The sequence below is a fragment of the Macrobrachium rosenbergii genome, chromosome 8 (assembly GCF_040412425.1).
Source record: "Macrobrachium rosenbergii isolate ZJJX-2024 chromosome 8, ASM4041242v1, whole genome shotgun sequence".
Lineage (NCBI taxonomy): Eukaryota > Metazoa > Arthropoda > Malacostraca > Decapoda > Palaemonidae > Macrobrachium > Macrobrachium rosenbergii.
The window spans coordinates 66,869,150-66,888,942 of record NC_089748.1 but is presented as its reverse complement, the minus strand read 5'-3'; the positions used below and the strand labels follow the sequence as shown (position 1 = coordinate 66,888,942).

Here is a 19,793-nt window from a genome sequence, read left to right as displayed (position 1 = left end):
ATTCTTAATTTCCTACTGAACTTCCACTGTCTCAGTTTAGGCTAGGACTCCATTTTAGCCGCATAAGTTATGACTAACTTGCCTATTTACTTAACATGGCAATCATTAGCTGAGCCTGCCACCTAATTTTGTAGGAAAAGTGTAAGTTAAATTTTTGTTTAGTAAACTGTGTGCATATAACTTCAGTTCCTTGTGTTAAATTTTTTTATTTTTTTGCATTTTTTAATCTGTGAACTCCCTGAAATACAATAAACAACTTTTACTAGTCACATTTTTTTTATTTCATGACTCTTACAGCCTAAAAGTTTGTACTTTAGAAAATAATTCTTGAAGGAAAGGATAATACATCACTTCCAAAGTCCTATTTCAATCTGTGAAGACTGAAGTTTGTAGTTTGCATCTCACTTATCAGATTGCTAATGGATGCAAACTACATTGTACTGTATAAATAACCTGGTTTTATCATTTTCAACATTAAAATAGAAAAATTCTCGTTTCAAAAATATTTAAGGTATAACTCTGATAACAGCTGAATTAGACTCCTGTATTGATTTTGAATATAAGATTTTCATAAAAGACAGTTATTTCTAAAAGGTCTCATTTTCAAATCCAGGCCTTATTACTTGTGTTTAACTTTTTTTTATAAATGTGTCTTATTGAAACAATGGCACTTTACGTTGATATCCAATAGGTCTATATTGTATATTTTTTATGATATCCGGAAAGGCAAAATTCTACATGCCAAAGCCTCCAACTGGAAAAGGAAGCCAGTAGAGAAATGAAAATAAGAAGTAAAGAATAAACTAGAAGCTATAATACAAAGAAAAACCAATTGGAAAACTAATTACTGTACTGTAAACAGTGAAATGAGACCTAAGCAAGCTTGTTAAAAAAAACCACACATTTATGCCTAGTTTGAAATTCTGCAGTCCCAACAATTCAGCTAATAATTAGGAGGACCATACTATAATCTGGGCATAGCTGGAAGTCAGGGCACAATGCCCTAGGTTAGGTTGGGTTAGGTTAGGGGAAGTTTAGGATAGGACACATAAGTGTTTTTGGTAATTTTTTTATTCAAATACATACTTATACAGTGTACTGTACTCAAACTTTGATATATTTCTCAATAAGCAAACATATGTATGCATTTCTAAATTTAAACAATACCTATCCCTGCAATTTGAAATTCATAGCTGCAGTCTTCCTTAACACATTAACTCCAGCAACCCAATCAGCAATTCGTCAAAACTTGATCCCTTACACTTTCTTAATTTTAAATTAAATCTTTATCTGTATACGGCAAATGTCATTGTAACCCAAGACTCACTAAACACATTAAAATGTTTTTGATTACAGAACTCTAGAAAGCCACTACAGTATGTTGTTTTTGATACCCTGTAACTTAGGCTAATGCACTACTGTATAAACATAAAAATGTGGACCTTAAAATAGCAGTGCACAAAATATATTTTCAAAATTATGAAGGCATACATCAAAGTTATGCCTAGCTTCTCTTTAGTCATTTGTTAATTACGGAACTTCCACTGTGTCAGGGCTTACGTTAAGATTATTTTAGCCGTATGTTATGACTAACTTGCCTATTCACTTGACATGGCAATCATTAGCTGAGCGTACTGACTAATTCTGTACTAAAAATATTGGTCCAAGTTAGAATTTTGATTAGTTCATTGTCTGCATATAACTTCAGTTACTGTATAGATTCCTTGTGCTTAATATTTTTGAGAAACAACCTTTACTAGCCACATTTTTTATCTCATGAATCTTACAACGTAAAAGTCTTAGCACCCTTTACTAGCCGCATTTTTTATCTCATGAATCTTACAACCTAAAAGTCTGAGCATTTATCTCATGAATCTTACAACCTAAAAGTCTGAACATAGTTGGATAACAATTCTCCAATCTGTGAAGACTAAAGTTATAGTTTGCACCTCACATCAGACTGCAAATGGATGCAAACTACTGTATATTAACCTGGCTTTGTCATTAACATGAAAATAGAAAAACCTTTCCGTCTTTCAAAAATGTTTAAGGTATCAATCTGATAACATAATTGACTTAGATTACTGCACTAATTTTGAATATAAGATTTTCATAAAAATTGTTCTTTATTCTGTAAAAGATTTAAAAGGTCTTATTTTCGCATGTACGCCTAATTAATTGCATTCAGATTTTTATAAGTTAAGTATACCTTAGTTTTACCAGACTACTGAGCTGATTAAGAGCTCTCCTAGGGCTGGCCCAAGGATTAGACTTATTTTTCGTGGCTAAGAACCAACTGGTTACTTAGCAACGGGACCTACAGCTTATTGTGGAATCCGAACCACATTATAGCGAGAAATGAATTTCTATCACCAGAAATAAATTCCTCTAATTCTTCATTAGCCAGCCGGAGACTCGAACTCGGGCCTGGCGAGTGCTAGCCCACAACTCTACCGACTCACCCAACGAGGAACTTCAGATTTTTAGATTTTTCTTAATGTTGTCTTGCAGCACTAGCACTGTATTATTATATCTAACTGGCCTATAAATTGCATATTTTTTATAGAATCTGGAAAGGCAAAATGCTACAAGCCAAAGGCCCCCAACAGGGAAAGCAACCCAGCAAATAAAGGAAAATGAGAAGTAATGAATATAACACGAAGCATAAACTACATAACAAAGTAAGGCCAATATTAAAAGCCAAATAAAAAAACAATCAATTACACGAAAACCATGTATGCTTGCTCAAAAAAAAAAAAAATTGCAACAAGTTTGAAATTCTGTAGTTCCAACGACTCAGCTACTGTATGTAATTAGGAGGGCCATACCATAATTTGGTCATAACTGGAACAAAACTCATAGATAACTGTGTGGTACTGAATCTTACAGAAGAAAATGCACGGCTGCTGGACTTAACTGAATATCTACTATTCTACTTAATGGCACACAGTCTAGTCTCTGAAAATTTTATAGGAGAAAAACAAAAATGTCATAAAACATCCAAAATGACCTAATTAAACAACAGTGCCAAAAAAATTTAGGTCTGTCATAAGAAATGAAATACAGCTCAAGTTTTTGCCCAGTAAGTTAAGATGCAAACAGGGGAGGCAACATTCATAAAATTGAAGAATAAAAGAATTAAAACATTTCCCTAGGATAGACAAGCATCTTAAAAAAACATTTTTTAAGCAACTGATGATGGTTAAACTATATTTTTCACAAAAATGAATTTCAGTCAAGAAAAACAAATTCTAAATGAGTTGCAATTAGTAAAAGAAGCAAAGTTAATAAAAAGATGTGAGGTGGGGGTAGATCCTGTTTTCTTGATCTAATAATAAGCATACTTTGAGTTTTGACTAATTTTAACTAAAACTCTGTTAAATGATTCAGCAGCATGAGATCTACACTCACGAGATGGGACTGGTACAGATAGATTAGCATCATCAGTGTAAGCAACAATCTTGCCTTCAATGCTAAACCTCATATTTTGCTTATACAGCTCAAAGAACACTTGACCAAAAGCATTACTATGAGGAACACCAGTGATTACATTCGGGAATTTCAGTTAAATTATCCAAATCTATAGTTTTTCTTAATAAAAGTCAAGCTAAAACATTTTACGAAGTTCCCTATGTTATTTGAGCTTAATGTATTTAACCGCACATTCGCTGCATCTAGATTCACACATTTCCCATTGTTTCAAAGGGCATTTATGAGTAATAATAGTTACAGAGTGCTCAAACTTAAAACTTAAAAGTATTAGAAAAACTTAGCCAATCTTTTTAAGATTTTAAACATATATTCATCTCGTTTAGCAAAGCTATGGGTCAAATATTCAGTCTTCTATCTTAATTTTAGAATGTTTTACACGGTTCTTGAATTTTTGAAAAATTTTCATGAGCTGGCCTGCCAAGTCCATGAAGAACATGAGATCTACAAGGGACTTTTTGGGCCAGTAATAATAAAACCTAATTTTCTTGTTTTTAGAGTAATATTAAAGTTATTTTATTATTTTGAAAGTATTTTATTAGTTAAACATTTGTAGAAAGTTTAGTCAATACCTTTAGTCAATACCATCCAGCTAATAAGCTTGTATGAAGCTTTTAAAGATTTCAAATTAATATTACTCATTGAAATTCACTTCAAACTTACTTAATAGTCTCAAAAATCAATTTTTTACACCAATCTACATCATAGAGGTGATTTTCAGCTAATTTGGTTGATTTTTAGTGAGAAATAATAATGTGTCAATCTAGATGCATCTTTATTCTGATTATAATAATTATAATAATAATAATAATAATAATAATAATAATAATAATAATAATAATAATAACAATAATAATAACAATAATAATACTGTACTTCCAGACTGTAACAAGTCTAATATAAGGGGCACTCTCTTCTGTAACACCCAATGCAATGGAAGAGATTTTCGCCACTGCTGTGGACCATAAGTCCAGCCAAGAGACAGTCTGGAAAGTAGAAGAGGCAGTCAACTCCAAGGTAGCAGCCTCCTGAGAAGTGAAGGAAGGGCCCTCTGGCCTCACCTGATCCAAAGACAACCCTGGACCTACTCGGACTAGATCTGGGTTCACTTGTCTAGGTTGTAGAGCCACATTAGGGGTTGTATAAATCATTTATGCCGAGGAAGTGGTGGGGGTAGAAGCTTGAATTATCTACTAGATCGAAGTGAATTATCATGCCCAGAGATGAGAGAATTAACAAAACCTAGGACAGAATCAGCATGCTTTGAGCATGGCAACTCCACAGAAGTCTCTGAATCCTTCTTAGGCCCGAGCAAAGCTTCAATGCCTGTAGGGAAATCCAAAGAAGTTGTCGCAGCTTCCTTAGAAAGATTGTTGTACTCACAAAGGAGCTTGATAACCTCAGCGTATGTAGTAATAAACTCCTGGTTTTCAATATCTTCTACCTCCTGACCACGGGAATCTCTTATTACTCTATCGATTGGATCAGAATGTGAAACATCCTTGTTTAAAACTGGGGCGTGGGCCCTTTCAGGTCCTAACATTTTGGGGGCTTGAATGCCCGCTGATGACGAGAGTAGGTTACTAAGGGAATCATCCTGTTCACAGGAACGAGAGGTAGACTTCTGATTCCTAAGTGATGGACATGTATCGGTTACAAGGATGTAAGCCCAACCTATCCAGACTAACTGCACGTACATACTCCCCTTTGCAGAAGTGTCTAAAAACACAGCCGCGACAACTGGAGTGACAATTACAGACCCTCCTGGGGAGTGTGATTGAGAACGATGGACAAACGAACGTCTATATGGACGTGGACTGACAGGACTTCTGGGACAACGGAGTTTTTCAGCAGACACGTGAGCTAGAACAAGACACAAGGTCTCTCGAAGCGAATGTGAACAAGAAATTTGACGAGAAGACAAAGAGGCCTGCGACATTTCCTCTTCACGACACGTCATACCTTCCTTGGAAGACAATGTCAACTCTGTCTACAACTGTTTGAATGAGAGAGTCTGAAGATGGAGCAGGAGCAGAAGTTGCCACTGCAGAAGTCGACCCAAAAAGCTAAGTAGAGTATACCATCCCCCAGACTGAAGAAAAGAAACTTCTGGGCAGAGCGATGGATTGTAATTTGGAAGTAAGCATCTTTCAGATCTATCGTGAGCATAAAATCGTTACTCCTGACAGCTACCAGGACTGTACGAGGCGTCTCCATCTTGAATTGGGTCTTTCTGATGAATAGAATCAGGGTTGAGAGGTCTATCACTGGCCTCCAATCGCTGTTGCCTTGGGAACGAGAAATACCTGACTGTAAAATCCTGGAGATGGATACCTGACTACTTCCACCGCTCCTTTTTCCATCATTTTCTTCACTTCCTCTTGTAGCTAAGATTTAAAATTCCTCAGCTCATGATGACAGGTTTGAGTCCTTTTCAATCCCTTCTCTGGGAGATTTTGTTGATAACGATCCGGACGAACTGCTATTATGTCCTGTAAGAGCACTGCACAGATAACTAAAATGGGCTCATTACCTCAGACCCTGGTGTCGAAGACTTTTTGTTAGCAGAGGCTGGAACAAGAAAGAAGTGTCCAAGAAAACCATCTCCTTTTGGCTCTGTGAGGTCATCAGGCATACTTATAGTTCTTCTTCAGCCTCTAATGCTGTAACAGTGCATGCAAGAGCACATAAGGTTAGGGATTTGGGTCAGTCCTTGGCATTCAAAAAGAACTTGTCTGTTCATAGGATTTTCTTTCTACTTGCGGGACACTGCCCACAGAACCTTGGACACTTTTTCCTTGGGTCCAGTGGTGGCTGCTCAACAAGTTGTGTAGCTCATCCAGTGTCCCTGGCAGGACAAATTGTATCTTGCCTATGATGATGGTATGAAAGTGAGAATGAATGAGATGATGATCTCTTTCTTTTCTCTTTCCCCTTTCTTCTCTACTGGCAGGCAGTGAGAAGGTTAATCCATCATGTGCTGGAACTGGTTAGATACAGGTGAGTGAAAAGCCATTCTGTTTGAGTATATTTTATTCCTACATGAGTAAATCCTCTCAGAAGCTAGTCCTTCCTCTCTCTGACACAGGGAGAGACGAATGATAAATAACGAAACTGGTGGCTAACATAGGTTTGTTGTCTTAACAGGTATAGTTCTTTAACTTTCTCTTATACTGTCTCTTCACATTGTGTATTAGCCCAGTAATCTGACTGTTTGATAAACTATTTATTTAACATATCAGAGGCTTACATCTCCTTCCTTTGCCTTCCCTTACCCAGGAAGTGAGAGTGAGTGTGCTGAACCTCCAGTCGGTTCATGAATTTCTTTCCTCCCACCAAAAGTGAGTCTATCCTAATGTTAGGACCCAGGTTTGTTCTGCATATTAACGAATGACAAATATTTAATTAATTTGTATTTTTCATAGCTAGCAAACCTGCACACTTATTGTATACTGCCCACCTCTTGCCTCCCCTCATTCTGGTTACCTGGGCTAGAAGAAACTGGATGCATTATCAATTTCCATTTTTTCTGAGATTTTACTCACAAATTTATTTGTTTTCCTTTATTACATGTTAGGTGTCCAATGCATATAATGCCCTTTTCATGAGTGTTCAAACTAGTAGTTCCATTATTTCTGTATTTCATAAAATTTCTTATAAAGTATGTTAACCTGTCTTTTGTTATGTTTCTGTTTTTGTAGCACAATTCAATGAAAGATTCATTACATCCAAATGTGCTTTCATGTATCATTCTTTTTTTTTTTTGTTTACTCTTTCTGCACCAATTATTGGTGATGGAGTAATATCTCCTCCCTTCACATAATCATCTTTGTCAATGGTTTGTTCCTCAACTATTTCTTCAATGTTTTGGGTATCAGCTTCCATTGGTTTTATTACTATTTTAGGAGATACAGGTATATCTTATCATTTTTTGGTTAATGTTCTTTCTTCCGGTCTTTTGTCTTTAGTTTAACAGATTTTTCTCTGATAATATTTGGCTTTTTGGTTTTGGGTGGATGTCTCTCTGAGGGCTCTCGTTATCTTTAGCTTCCAGTTCATTACAACTTTCTTCTAATATTTCTGTAGTATATGTATTATCTTCTTGTGCTTCCATTTACCTTAATATCTCCCATGAATTTCAACAAATATTATCCATATTAGCATTTGTATATGTTTCTTGGTTCTTTGCTATTTTAGTTTTTTCCTGCAAAGTAGTTATTATTCCTTGATATTTATCTATCAGGGTTTTGTTATCCTTATCTATTTCCATTTTTCTTTCATTATTTGACCATATTATAGTAGAAAAAGTGTGTTTCCTAGCGGGATTATGCATTTCTCCAACTTTCAATTCTAATTTAGCTTCTTTAATAAGCACTCCTGTTCTCTCCTGCAGTAATTTTGATTCTGTATTGTAATACTTGCATTCCACAGACCTTGTATGGTGATTTTGCTGTATCGTGCTCACTGGATCCATAATACGTACATACAGATGTATTTCAGTAATTTTTCTTGGTATGTCCATACTTACTAGTTTTGGCACCACTGTAGTGGTTTTGGAATGTGTGCTTTTATTTCTCTGTTTTGGCTCATAAATTTTAATTTTTAAGGGTAATTCTTGGCTTTCAAATTTTATTTTTGCTAATCTGAATATTTGTCTACTCCTTATGTTATATATTTCACAATCCTATACATTAGTACTGTATACCTCTTTTTAAGGGAATCTAATAACATATTCTTTTCAATTGGTTTGTTACTATCAGGAAGTAACATGGTACCCCATACACTGTTCATACTATTATGTTTTTTACTTTTACATTTATGTTATCATTGTTTGTTATACTCATATAATTTTTGGCTTGATTTTTTGTTGTGGGTTTTATCAACCATACCTGGTCTTTTATTGTCTGAATGACATTTCAGGGGCTGGGTGTTGACTCAACAAGTAATTTCCTAATTTTAAAGCCTAATATTTTTTGTCTGTTTCCAAGGTCAGGAACCTTGACCAACTTCCACTTCCAAAGAGGGAGTCACAGTGTGTGTCAAGGTCGGGTCTTGCCTGTATCTAGTTCTTCTTTGCCTTCTGTAGGGTATTTATTTGAAGTGAGTTTTCATCAGAGTCGTCCACTGCCAAGCCAGAAGTTGCAGAGAGGCTTGGTTTGTTCGCCATATAACGAATAATATAAATTTCATCCAGGATGAGGTCCCTCTCACCATGTAGGCCCAATGGGGGGGAGCAACAATGTCACCTAAAGTGATAACTGCTCTGGTATCCTCACCTGGAGATACACCATACTGAACGTGCTTTGAGGGTTGTCAGTCCGTCAAGATCGGACCCCGCACAGAGAGCATCATTTAACATAAAAATTTCCCCTCGCTTGACCACATCAGGTACTCTACGGGTGGCCTGGCATGCTGTCCAACTCCACACTCCTTCAAAGTTACAAAAGCAATGGTGTCCATAATTCAATGCCATGCAAAGGTCATCAACAAAAGAGGAAGAAGGGAAGGGGGGAAATTAATAGGAGGAAGAGTAAAAGAGTTATAGGTCCCAATGTTTGGTTGAATTCACAGCAGAGAGAGTAGGTGTAAAAGAGCAAACTCTCCCTGCAGTGGATCATTAAGTCCCCAACCTCATCAAGGGATTGATCAGGGGGCCCAAGAGAGATGGCCGCATTAAAGTTGCCAGTTACTATTTTGTAAACTCTTGTCTGAAGCACACTGAAAAGTATGCCACAAGTTTCCAGAGCGACTGTACATGTGACATGCGAACAGTTAGAAAGTCACCAACCTACTTACAAACATTCATGTTACAGACATTCAAGAGACATGAATAGACAGGGTCGCAAGTTGAAATTGTGTTCGGAGTATGCCCCCTTCCCCACCCATAACTTAATATTTTTCTCTGCGTGCCTATTCTGTCTGGTAAGAATTTTTGCTGCACAAGGAAGAAGAACAACCTGTTCCTTTAACCCTTCCCTGATTACTCTGAGTATTCATGTGATTAACTACCATATATTCTTCTTACAATCATAAAAATACTCATACATTCCTACTTATTTCTATCTTCCTGGTTTGACTCATTCTTTGATGAATTCCTGTTCTCTATGTTTCCTCTCCCAATAGGAAACGTTATATATGAATTTTTGTCAAAGTATGATGGTGTGCCTTGTCTATTTTATGAACTTCCAATGTCAGACGCTGCTCCTGATAAATTCTCTCAGAGTTCATAATTTCCAAAGCATGGAAAAAATACTAAATTTTGAATGTTCCATGAATTTAAATTTTATTTTCTTCTTTTTACCTTTCTAACTTCCAAAGAAATTCTTTACAATACTGCATGATTTAACAACAGCGAAAATAGGAATGTAAACATGACATATTTCAAAGTTTAATATCTTCCAAAGTTTTAATAATTTTTCAACAAAAAATATACACTACATATTAAAAACCACCTTACAAACAATTCCAGATACAAATGACTGTTCAGAACATAACTCATTTGTAAGTTGGGTGGTGAATGTACATACATGTATGCATCATTTACTGTGCATTTGCTTGCCTTTCTTTCTCTCTCCAAGTTATTCTTTATAATAAAAAAAGATTTTTCAACTTAACCATACATCAGCCATTATGGCATATTACAGATGAGAGAGAGAGAGAGAATTTATCCATTCAATATACAGCATATTGTGTACAGTACTGGACAGTGTAAAGTATTCTATGCTCTTTATAAGCAGACTTAAGTGTGTTGTTTGTTGTTCATACGTATATTTAGCGCATGCAGTTATGCGGTATTGACAAGGTTAAGGGATTATGGGTATGAAGTTGCCATTTTACATTCACAGTGTACTTTTTATCAAATTCAGAAATTTTCATTATCCAGCAGGGCCTTGGGTGTATTAATCCAGATATGGGAGAGATTACTTATTCTGATAACAATGCCCTGAAAAAGTAATCTGTAGATAGTACTAAAGGATCTTTGCAGCAACCCTTGGAACCCCACCTGTAATACACTCTAGTTATTACTTTTCATCTGGTCCCTTTGATCTCCTACGTAGCAGCCTAAGTGCTTCAACTTTAACTTGATCCACATTTCAATTCTAATTTAGTAACAAATAATTTATGTAAGCACAGGCCCAGTTAGAAAGTTTCTGACACCCAAAGAAAGCTGATCCAATCAGGTGCCGTGACTGGGCAATTCATCATGATTTTAAGGTCACTAGAAGGAACTACAAAAAAGGTGCATTTATTGTCTCACTCTTCACTTTTATGGGCTATGGACTTGGTAGGATTGAGATCCAAGTTCATTCAGCAAGATCTTAAGAAACATTTTGTCAAGTTTCTGGGAAACTGTGAATGTTTGCTGCCTGGGCCACTCAGAAACCAAATAGAAAAATGTAAAATATATGAACAATAAGAGAAGTTTTATTAAATATTACTACATTACCCAATTTACCACAATGCAGTAAAATTTACTTACCTACATATGCCAGTAGTCTACAGTGCACTTAATACTAAATTTACTCATAATACTTCTACCATTTCATTACTTACTAGGTTTCCTAATGAAATACAGTACAACCATAAAAAACTATTTGGTTAAGTTCTGAAGTGCATTTCCTCCCTTGCACTGCCAACAAAAATACTTACTGTATTGTCACAGAATGAATTTGATATTGGAAACAAGAGGAAATGAGGGTTATGAGGCATCTTGCATAATTTTATATCCTTTTTTAAAGTGCTGTAAAAATTTGTAATGGCCCCTGAAACTTTGACACAAGGTGGTTGCCTGGCTTGCTTACACCTTGGGATGGCACTTGCTAAAACCCATGAGTATAAAACTGTAACTCAGTAGCAATGTTGTACAACTCTATAAAAAATTAACCCAGTCACTTTAGCCAATATAAGGACTTCAAATTTTTGCCTTTACCATAGGCTTTGTTAATGGTTATCAATGAAAAAAAAATGCCTGACCAATTCAGTTCTTACCAAAAAAATCCATATACAGTATTTAATAAAAACCTTGCAAAATAATATAATATACTTACACTCAGAAGCACAGTAGGATCCAGGTTAAAAGTTCCAGCTGACATGATCTCTTGTAACGATTCTATGGAATTTTGCATATCATCCATGTGTGTTTGTAAGTCACCCCTAAAAATAAAAAAAACATATATAATATATTATTGTATGTATGTATATGCAATATATATATATATATATATATATATATATATATATATATATATATATATATATATATATATATATATATATATATATATATATATATATATATATATATAAATAAATGGATGTTTGTATGTATGTGTGTGTATGTGCCAGCATAACTCTGAAATGCACCGAGCAATTTCAACCAAACTTTGTATACATTTGACTTACTATATAGAAATCAGCACTTAAGACATCGCTAGCACCAAAGGACATCAAAAAAGGAGTGGGGTGGGAGGGGCTTCCCTGAAATGGGGCTGGTTATGCCCATAGACTTAGTAACTTTACAAATTTATCATACCTAATTTCAGTATACATACAACTTACTATCTGGAAAATAATACTCTGGGGGTGGAAAATAATACTCTGGGGGTAAGATATCAATGGCACCAAAGGAGAGAGAGAGAGAGAGAGAGAGAGAGAGAGAGAGAGAGGAGAAAGAGTGAGAGAGAGAGAGAGAGAGAGAGAGAGAGAGCTAGGGGGAAAAGTGAGAGAGAGAGAGAGAGAGAGAGTGGGTGTTAGGGAAAAAGTGAGAGAGAGAGAGAGAGGGGGTGTTAGGGAGGGAAAGAAAAGAGTGAGAGAGAGAGAGAGAGGGAGAGAGAGAGAGAGAGAGAGAGAGAGAGAGAGAGAGAGAGAGAGAGAATGCTTATTCATTGTCCTTCAGAGTTATCCTGGGCAGCGCTGGGATAGCACTGTACAGTCTTGTTACACAAAATAATCTTCTCAAAACTGAGTTAAGAACTCTAAAGCACTAAGAAATTGCTATCATGAAGAACATACAGTACTTCTGAAAAATAAAAACAGCTTAAGACGTGATGTAAACTGAATAAAGGCATGTTTTATACTCTGTACAGAGCTTTTTTGCATTTTCATTGTCCTAAAATAAACATGCTTTGAAAAACTCCCATCCTGAAGGTGATAAATATTAAATTCAAGTCCAATACATTAAAGTTACATAATGTACAGGGCCACAACTTAATGGACAGCTCTGAGGTCTGCTCCTTCTTTTAAGTAACAAAATCCACTAAGTAACAATGACTGTCACATACTTTACATGATAGTGCACTACTTGGAGCCAACTTGCATAGTTTATAGCATACTGTATAGTGCAGTTCCATATGAAGTACTTAACCCTTAATGGATGGATCCCCTCAATAGAGGATCTAAAACAGGTTTTGGGTGGTGGACGAATCCCCTCTCAGAAGTATTACGGTAATATACACGCCATACGATTTCTCTGTATCGAGCGGGAAAGAGTTTCCAATATTTCAATGGCCCATATATGAAATGTGGCAACTAAAGAATTCAGCTCAGCTCAATCGTGGGCGTCATGGGAACTTTGCTATTGTTCTTGACTTGGAGAGGGAATGTCTTGCTCCTCTCTCTCCCAGGATGTCTTTTTATTTATTTGCTTATAAATATACCCAGAGATTGCTGTTGGTTTTAGTTCTTACCTTTTATGACATGATGTCAGTTATAATTGTAATTTTGCAAATAAATATTAGAAAAAAATGTATAAATCCAAAAAAAGTCACTGCATTTCCTGATTTCAATAAATTTACGTAAATATTTTACAAATATGCTCGGAACTTGTTACTGATTTTATTTCTTATCTGTTATGATATTGTGTGAGTTGTAATTATAATTTTACAAAATAAAATAAAATAAATTATTAAAAAAACATGTATAACTTGGTAAAATTTATGAGTGTTTTGTAAAAGAGGCCCCACACAGGGTTGTAAATAGTCACTTTCAACTTCCTGTGGAAGGAAGAGAAAATTTTGTATTTTTTTTTTCTTACACCATGTGCATTTGCATATCTTCCTCTTTCCATTGATGTGTTTTTTTTCTTAAATTGGCCAACCTTAAAGTTTGCCCAGTATGGGGGTGTGCATGATATATAATTAGCCCATAACCCTTAAGGGTTAAAGCCTATCCTAACTAGTATTTTAAAATTATCATTCAAATTCAAATACTGTATACTGTACTGATTTACATACTCAAACTCAGAGATATAGTGCATGCAAAACTGACTGCTCCTAAACATACGTGTATCCACCTGTACTTATTTCTGATTACATGTAAAATACTGTATACAAAACCCCTACAATAAAAAACTTTCTTTTTAAACCTAAGTAACCCCATATTCTTTATAAAATAAAACAGAGAGAGAGAGAGAGAGAGAGAGAGAGAGAGAGAGAGAGGAAACACACTGTAAGAGTATAGTTTATCTTAACACAATGCATGTGTGTGCATACACCCTGTATATATACACTACATTACTGTACTGTATCAAGCACAATACAGTACCATAACATATTAAGGAATGTCAATGAAATTTATTTATATGAGAGAGAGAGAGAGAGAGAGAGAGAGAGAGAGAGAGAGAGAGAGAGAGAGAGAGAGAGAGAGAGAGAGAGAGAGAGAGAGAGAGCCCACATTTAGAGCATATTTTTTCCAAACATGTTGCACACAAAGGTAAGCATTGGTCACGTGTGGGTGTGTTTGCTTACTGTTCGCCCTCACAGGCACATCCAGGCAAGCTTACTCAATGTGAGTGTGATTGTTCATTCACCATCCACCCTTACTGACACAAACAGGAAAGCCTTGGGTGTGTGCATTCTGATTCGCTCACCATCCAATACCCTGAGCATACTTAGTAGGTTATCCACTAAGGACAAGAGGTTGCCCCCTTGGGTACACTTGGTCCAAAGTCCGATAACCCAACTGTAATTGTCAATTTCTAAGTACAAAATATCTTTATTATTATCAGACTTGGGAGAGTCTGTCAAGTAACAACATCCACAAGTTGAGGTGGTACTTACTAAATCAATGAAAACAATTTACTGTATTAAACAAGATGTAGAACAGAAAATCTTATTTGCAAAATAATATAACAGGTTTATAATTTTCTTACTTTCATCTACACGGGACTTTTTAACAATGTAGAATGAATAACCATGAAATCTTGAAAATTATGTGATACAGTACAATGATAATCATGTCATCTTTTGTTAAAGTTATATGAACAAAGTATGTACTAACATTAAATGAACACTTATTGTCAATACCACAATTATGATGTTTTATTCCAGAAAAATACCAACTTTCTCAAATCTGTAATTTTCCCTACTGTGAATATCTATCAATGCTGATGCTTTAATACAGCTGCCCAGATGTAATGTAAATGTTATTTTACAATGTAATGAAAATATTTATGTATGGTCATTAAAAACTGGCCTTGCAACATCTAGGTTATTGATGCCGAAAGGAAATAAAATAGGAACCTAAAATTACTCTAAAAGGAAAATTTCACATAAATAAATACTTAAAAATAATTTACATAATCTTATATGATAAACTATATATACTGTATATTCTAAACAAAAGTATACTTGATATGTATATAACCTAAATTTTGTTGAGGCACCCTGTCTCCTTAATAAAAATACATAACTGATCTTGACACACTTCCCCAAGAGTTTTAGCATGGATGCAATGTCTATCCCTATCATGTCCCCAGAAGAGGATCCAAGAGGATACAACATTTGGCCAGCAAGTGTCTCACAGTCAGGGGGACAATTCAATCATCACATAACGGATGATCATCTAGCATCAAGAACCCATGAGTGAGTTTTGCATATCCATTCCTTAGTTTGCACAACACAGTTTCCAGCCTCCTTGCCATATAAGGATATGAGCAAGGAAATACTGACAATGTAATGCTGTGCATCTTCTGGTTTGTTTTGACGTTTTCTCAAAAAGGAATGCCACACTCTCCTTCCTTGGGATGTTCAATGGATATGGATTGACATTACACTTTACTCTGAAAGCAAATCATTGGAGTTGCTTGGGGTAAATTTCATAAAACTGCCAATGCCTTCCATTTCTGAAACATATGCTGCTTAAGGACTTGAGGAGCCACTGAAACCCTGGAGTTTACATGACTGAATTCTAACAAATCAGGCACACAACATCCCTCAGAGAGAGGTTCTGCTAGTTTCAACAAGGCAGGTGAGCTATAAACAACCTTAACAGTAATAACAATCTGAAAAGATAGAAAGCCAATAATAATAAAACTTGTGTATTCAATCAATAAGCCCAGCCAAAAGGAGTAGTGACACAAGGCCCATTAGGCAAGCAAAGTGCAGTACCTTGTATTGTGAGTTTGCATTCATATTTTAAATTTATATCAAGACACTGCTTATATTAAGTGTAAAGTTCAGCTGGATCCCAAGAAATCACTAGGGCTACTGCCTTGCTATTTTGGTAATGTTTGTGTTACTTGCAAAATTGCAGTATTTCAATGTGCAATGGTGCAATTTTTAATTATAATTACCAACAACACTGTCGAACAAGTGCTTTCATTATATGGTTACCAGTATAATCTTTTTTGCATTTTTGCTCAAATTTACATCCATTCCAGGTCTCTAGCATTTTCCAGTATTATACTGACTGACTCAATGGTTGCATTCCTGCAACTCATTCACCTATCCATTTTTGACTATCCTCCCCATCTTGATAACATAAGATTTATTCTGTTTTCCAACATCTGGACACTATATCATTCAGCAATTTCTTTGCTATATGATTTTACTAATGGCTGAATGCCATTAATCTCAGCATTTTGAAGTAACATCTCTGAAAAAATTCCCTCTTGTTACTTTGTACATGCCCATGGCTCTACTGTGTGGAGAAGGCTGACCTTATACTGTTAAACACTTTTCCTGAGAGAAGAATTGGCCTTCATGCATGTTATATATTTCTGTTATTCATAAGAGACATTCTTATTAATTTTTCTTTTTTTACTGATCTCTGTACAGTAATTTTACAAAAAAGTACGACCAAAGTTAATTGAAATATTAGAATCTAACTCATCCACATATCCCTTCTCCTCACCAATAATTCTCCTGGCATATTTTGGAAATTAAAACTTCAGCCCATTCAAATTCTGCAATTATGAGTATCTCCTGGCCCATTCAAATTCTGCAATTATGAGTATCTCCTGTAACATCAACTATTAATTTTCCATGGCAGCTAAAATTCTATGCAGCTTTAATGTAAAATCTAAGGCCAAGATCAGAAGTGTACCCCCCACAATAAAAAAAACATGTTTTTTCATTATCCACTGCAAGTCCTCGAAGAAGTTACCCTTAGGGTCCCACTGGAGCTTCATAAGAGAGACCAACTAAAATCAAAAATTCTCACACAGATGGTCTTGGTGAGAACAGTGCCATTATTGATACAATGATGGAATATCAACAGATGCAAGGTAGCAAGCCTCATTAGCTTCATAAGAGAGACCAACTAAAATCAAAAATTCTCACACAGATGGTCTTGGTGAGAACAGTGCCATTACTGATACAATGATGGAATATCAATAGATGCAAGGTAGCAAGCCTCATTATCCTGTCTAACAGCAACTGCCTAAAAGATCACTATTCACCCTTCTGCATATGTGATAACAGTGGCATAGTCTGCAAAGCTCCACCATTACTTGCCACGTCTCTGACAAAACACCCACCAAAGATTCCTCTACCTGTCCATTAGGGATAGTGGGTTGGTTTGATAACTTACAGCTACTAACAAAAATATGTTTTCTATAGTATTATTAATATTAAAATAGTTTACCCCGACCACTGAGCTGATTATCATCTCTCATAGAGCTGGTACGAAGGATTAGGATGAAATGGAGTAGTACCAGGTCTAGGCCATAGGCCAAGCACTGGGACCAAATGAATGGAAATTAATTTTTATAAAAACATGTACAAAAGCATATTCTTTTACACTGGAACACACGCAGACATTAAATACATTCATGTCTCCATTGGCACAATAAAAAAAATTAAGTTATTATAAAAATCAAAATAAGTAAGTGTTAAAATTCTTATTTTTTTATTCAGTAAATGCCCTAAAAGTTTTGTATTTTCATTATTTATGTTTTATAGCTTGTCCGTTAAATTACAGTTTTTCATGACCATTAAAATTGGAATAATTGAAAATGTCAGAGATTGTGCCAAAATGTCACCTATCGATTTATTTCTGAAATTTGATAACCGCAGTTGGTTATAATTGGGACAATCACACAAGTTTAACTGTTATCACTACTTTGCATTCTGAGCATTTGGGAGCAGGGTTATGTGGGTTGTTCATTGAGTGTCCACGTTTCAGGCAACTACGGCCTATTCGAAGACACATCAGAATTACTTGTGTTTCTCTCTCTCTCTGATATGAACTCAATTTTCCACCACTAGGTTTTATTTGTTTTAATTTATTATTTTCAGATTCTTCATTCTATATATTTTGGCATTTATCTGTAAAATACCTATTTTTATATGTGCTACATAATCATTAATAGGGATGCAGTATTTACAATTGATCTCGTCATAAGGGCTGCTTCTTTGGGTGTTTTATCAGCCTCTTCATTTCCATTAATCACTATATAGGTAGGGATCCAACATATTTCTATAGCTGTTCCATTATTATACAGCTTATGGATTGCTAACTTATTGTGTTGTACAATGTAATTTTTGGGTCTGTAACTTTGAATGGCTTCTATAGCACTTCGTGAGTCGCCAAAAATCACAATTATTGATTGAGGTTTCTTTAACCCTGAAGGGACGGATTGAGCTTCAGTGTGAAGTAAAACAGGTTTGGGGAGGTGGATGGGTTGAGCTTCAGTATGAAGCAGAATTACACACCACTGTTATGATAACAATGATTCGAAACAAAGGTGCCAATACTTCTAATACTTCTATATGCTATAAATTCACTAACAGCAACTTTTATACAGACGTGAGAGTTATGCCAGTATCAGTAATGCTTGTGACTTCAAGGGGGAAAGTATTGCATCTCTCTCTCACACGTCTTTTTGTAAATTTGCTTGTAAATATACGGAGGGGTTGCTGTTTTTTTTGTTTTTGTCTTTTACGATAGTATGTCAGTTGTAAATTTAATTTTACAAAGAAAATTGCAAAGAAATATTAGAAAAAGCATGTAAAAGTAAAAAAAAGTTACCAAATCTTCCTTCTCGTAAATTTACGTGAATATTTTACAACAAATATGCCAAAAATTTGTTACTGCTTTTATTTCTCATCTGTTTTGATATTGTGAGAGCAGTAATAATAATTTTATAAAATACAATAAATTTATTTATTAGAAAAAACATATAAGTTGGTAAAATATAGAATTCTCTTGTAAATGAGGCCCCACAAGGGATTGTAAATGGTAATTTTCAACTTCTTGTTGAAGGTAGGGAAAATTTTTTAGAATTTTTTTATTTATACATTGTGAATGTACATGTCACTCTCTTTCCACTGATGTGATTTTTTTTTATTTTGCCGACCTCAGTTTTCCCGGTCTGGGGTGCTGCACATTGATAAATTATGCCGTCCCTTAAGGGTTAATTATATTTACGATTATGGCGTCATGAGCACTGTAACTAGGAATCTGACCAGTGTAGCTGTAGGTGCTATAACGAGGTGAGAAAACAGGTTTAGGGAGGAGCTGTAGCCACCAGTAGGGTTCACTACAAGGAGAGGAGAAAGCCGGTTTATTACCAAGGCAAAGCTTAAAAACCTGTTTCTTTCCCCAGGCTTACATCAGCCTCTCTCTTTCATTTTTATAAATTTTTATCAAAATGTTCTGAGTTACAGCGTTTACCGACTTACGGCACACCACTGGAATGGAAACCCCACTGTAACCCGGAGACTGCATATACAGTATATAAATATCGATAGATAGATAAATAGATAGATGAAATACACATTTGATGCCAGGTATTTGCAGGGGATGCATACCACAACCACCCCGTGAATACCTAAAATCCGCGAATACAGGCAGTCCCAGCAGCATTGGGTAACGGCAATCAGGTTTTACAGCGGTTGTCTAGTGAAGCCGTAAACTGGATTTTTGGCGGCAATCTCTGGTTAGCGGCTCTGATCTCCGCTGAACAGCACCGATCTCCACTTCACGGCGGCACCAATCTCTAGTTAGCTGCACTGATATCCGGTTAACAGTGCCATTAAGCGGGTTATTAGTGCTATTATTGTCGATTTTTTGGTTAGCAGCGC

At 35.6% G+C, this 19,793-nt stretch overlaps 1 protein-coding gene across 14 annotated transcripts in view; it reads right to left on the bottom strand.

The window, feature by feature from the left end:
• Window positions 1-19,793, bottom strand: part of Hsf (Heat shock factor) — a 207,815-nt gene that overhangs the window by 23,737 nt on the left and 164,285 nt on the right. For all 14 annotated transcript variants that reach the window (XM_067107883.1, XM_067107889.1, XM_067107893.1 and 11 more), the window contains one exon: window positions 11,538-11,643. In XM_067107883.1, coding sequence (XP_066963984.1) covers window positions 11,538-11,643 — 106 coding nt within the window. The remainder of the gene's footprint in view (window positions 1-11,537; window positions 11,644-19,793) is intronic.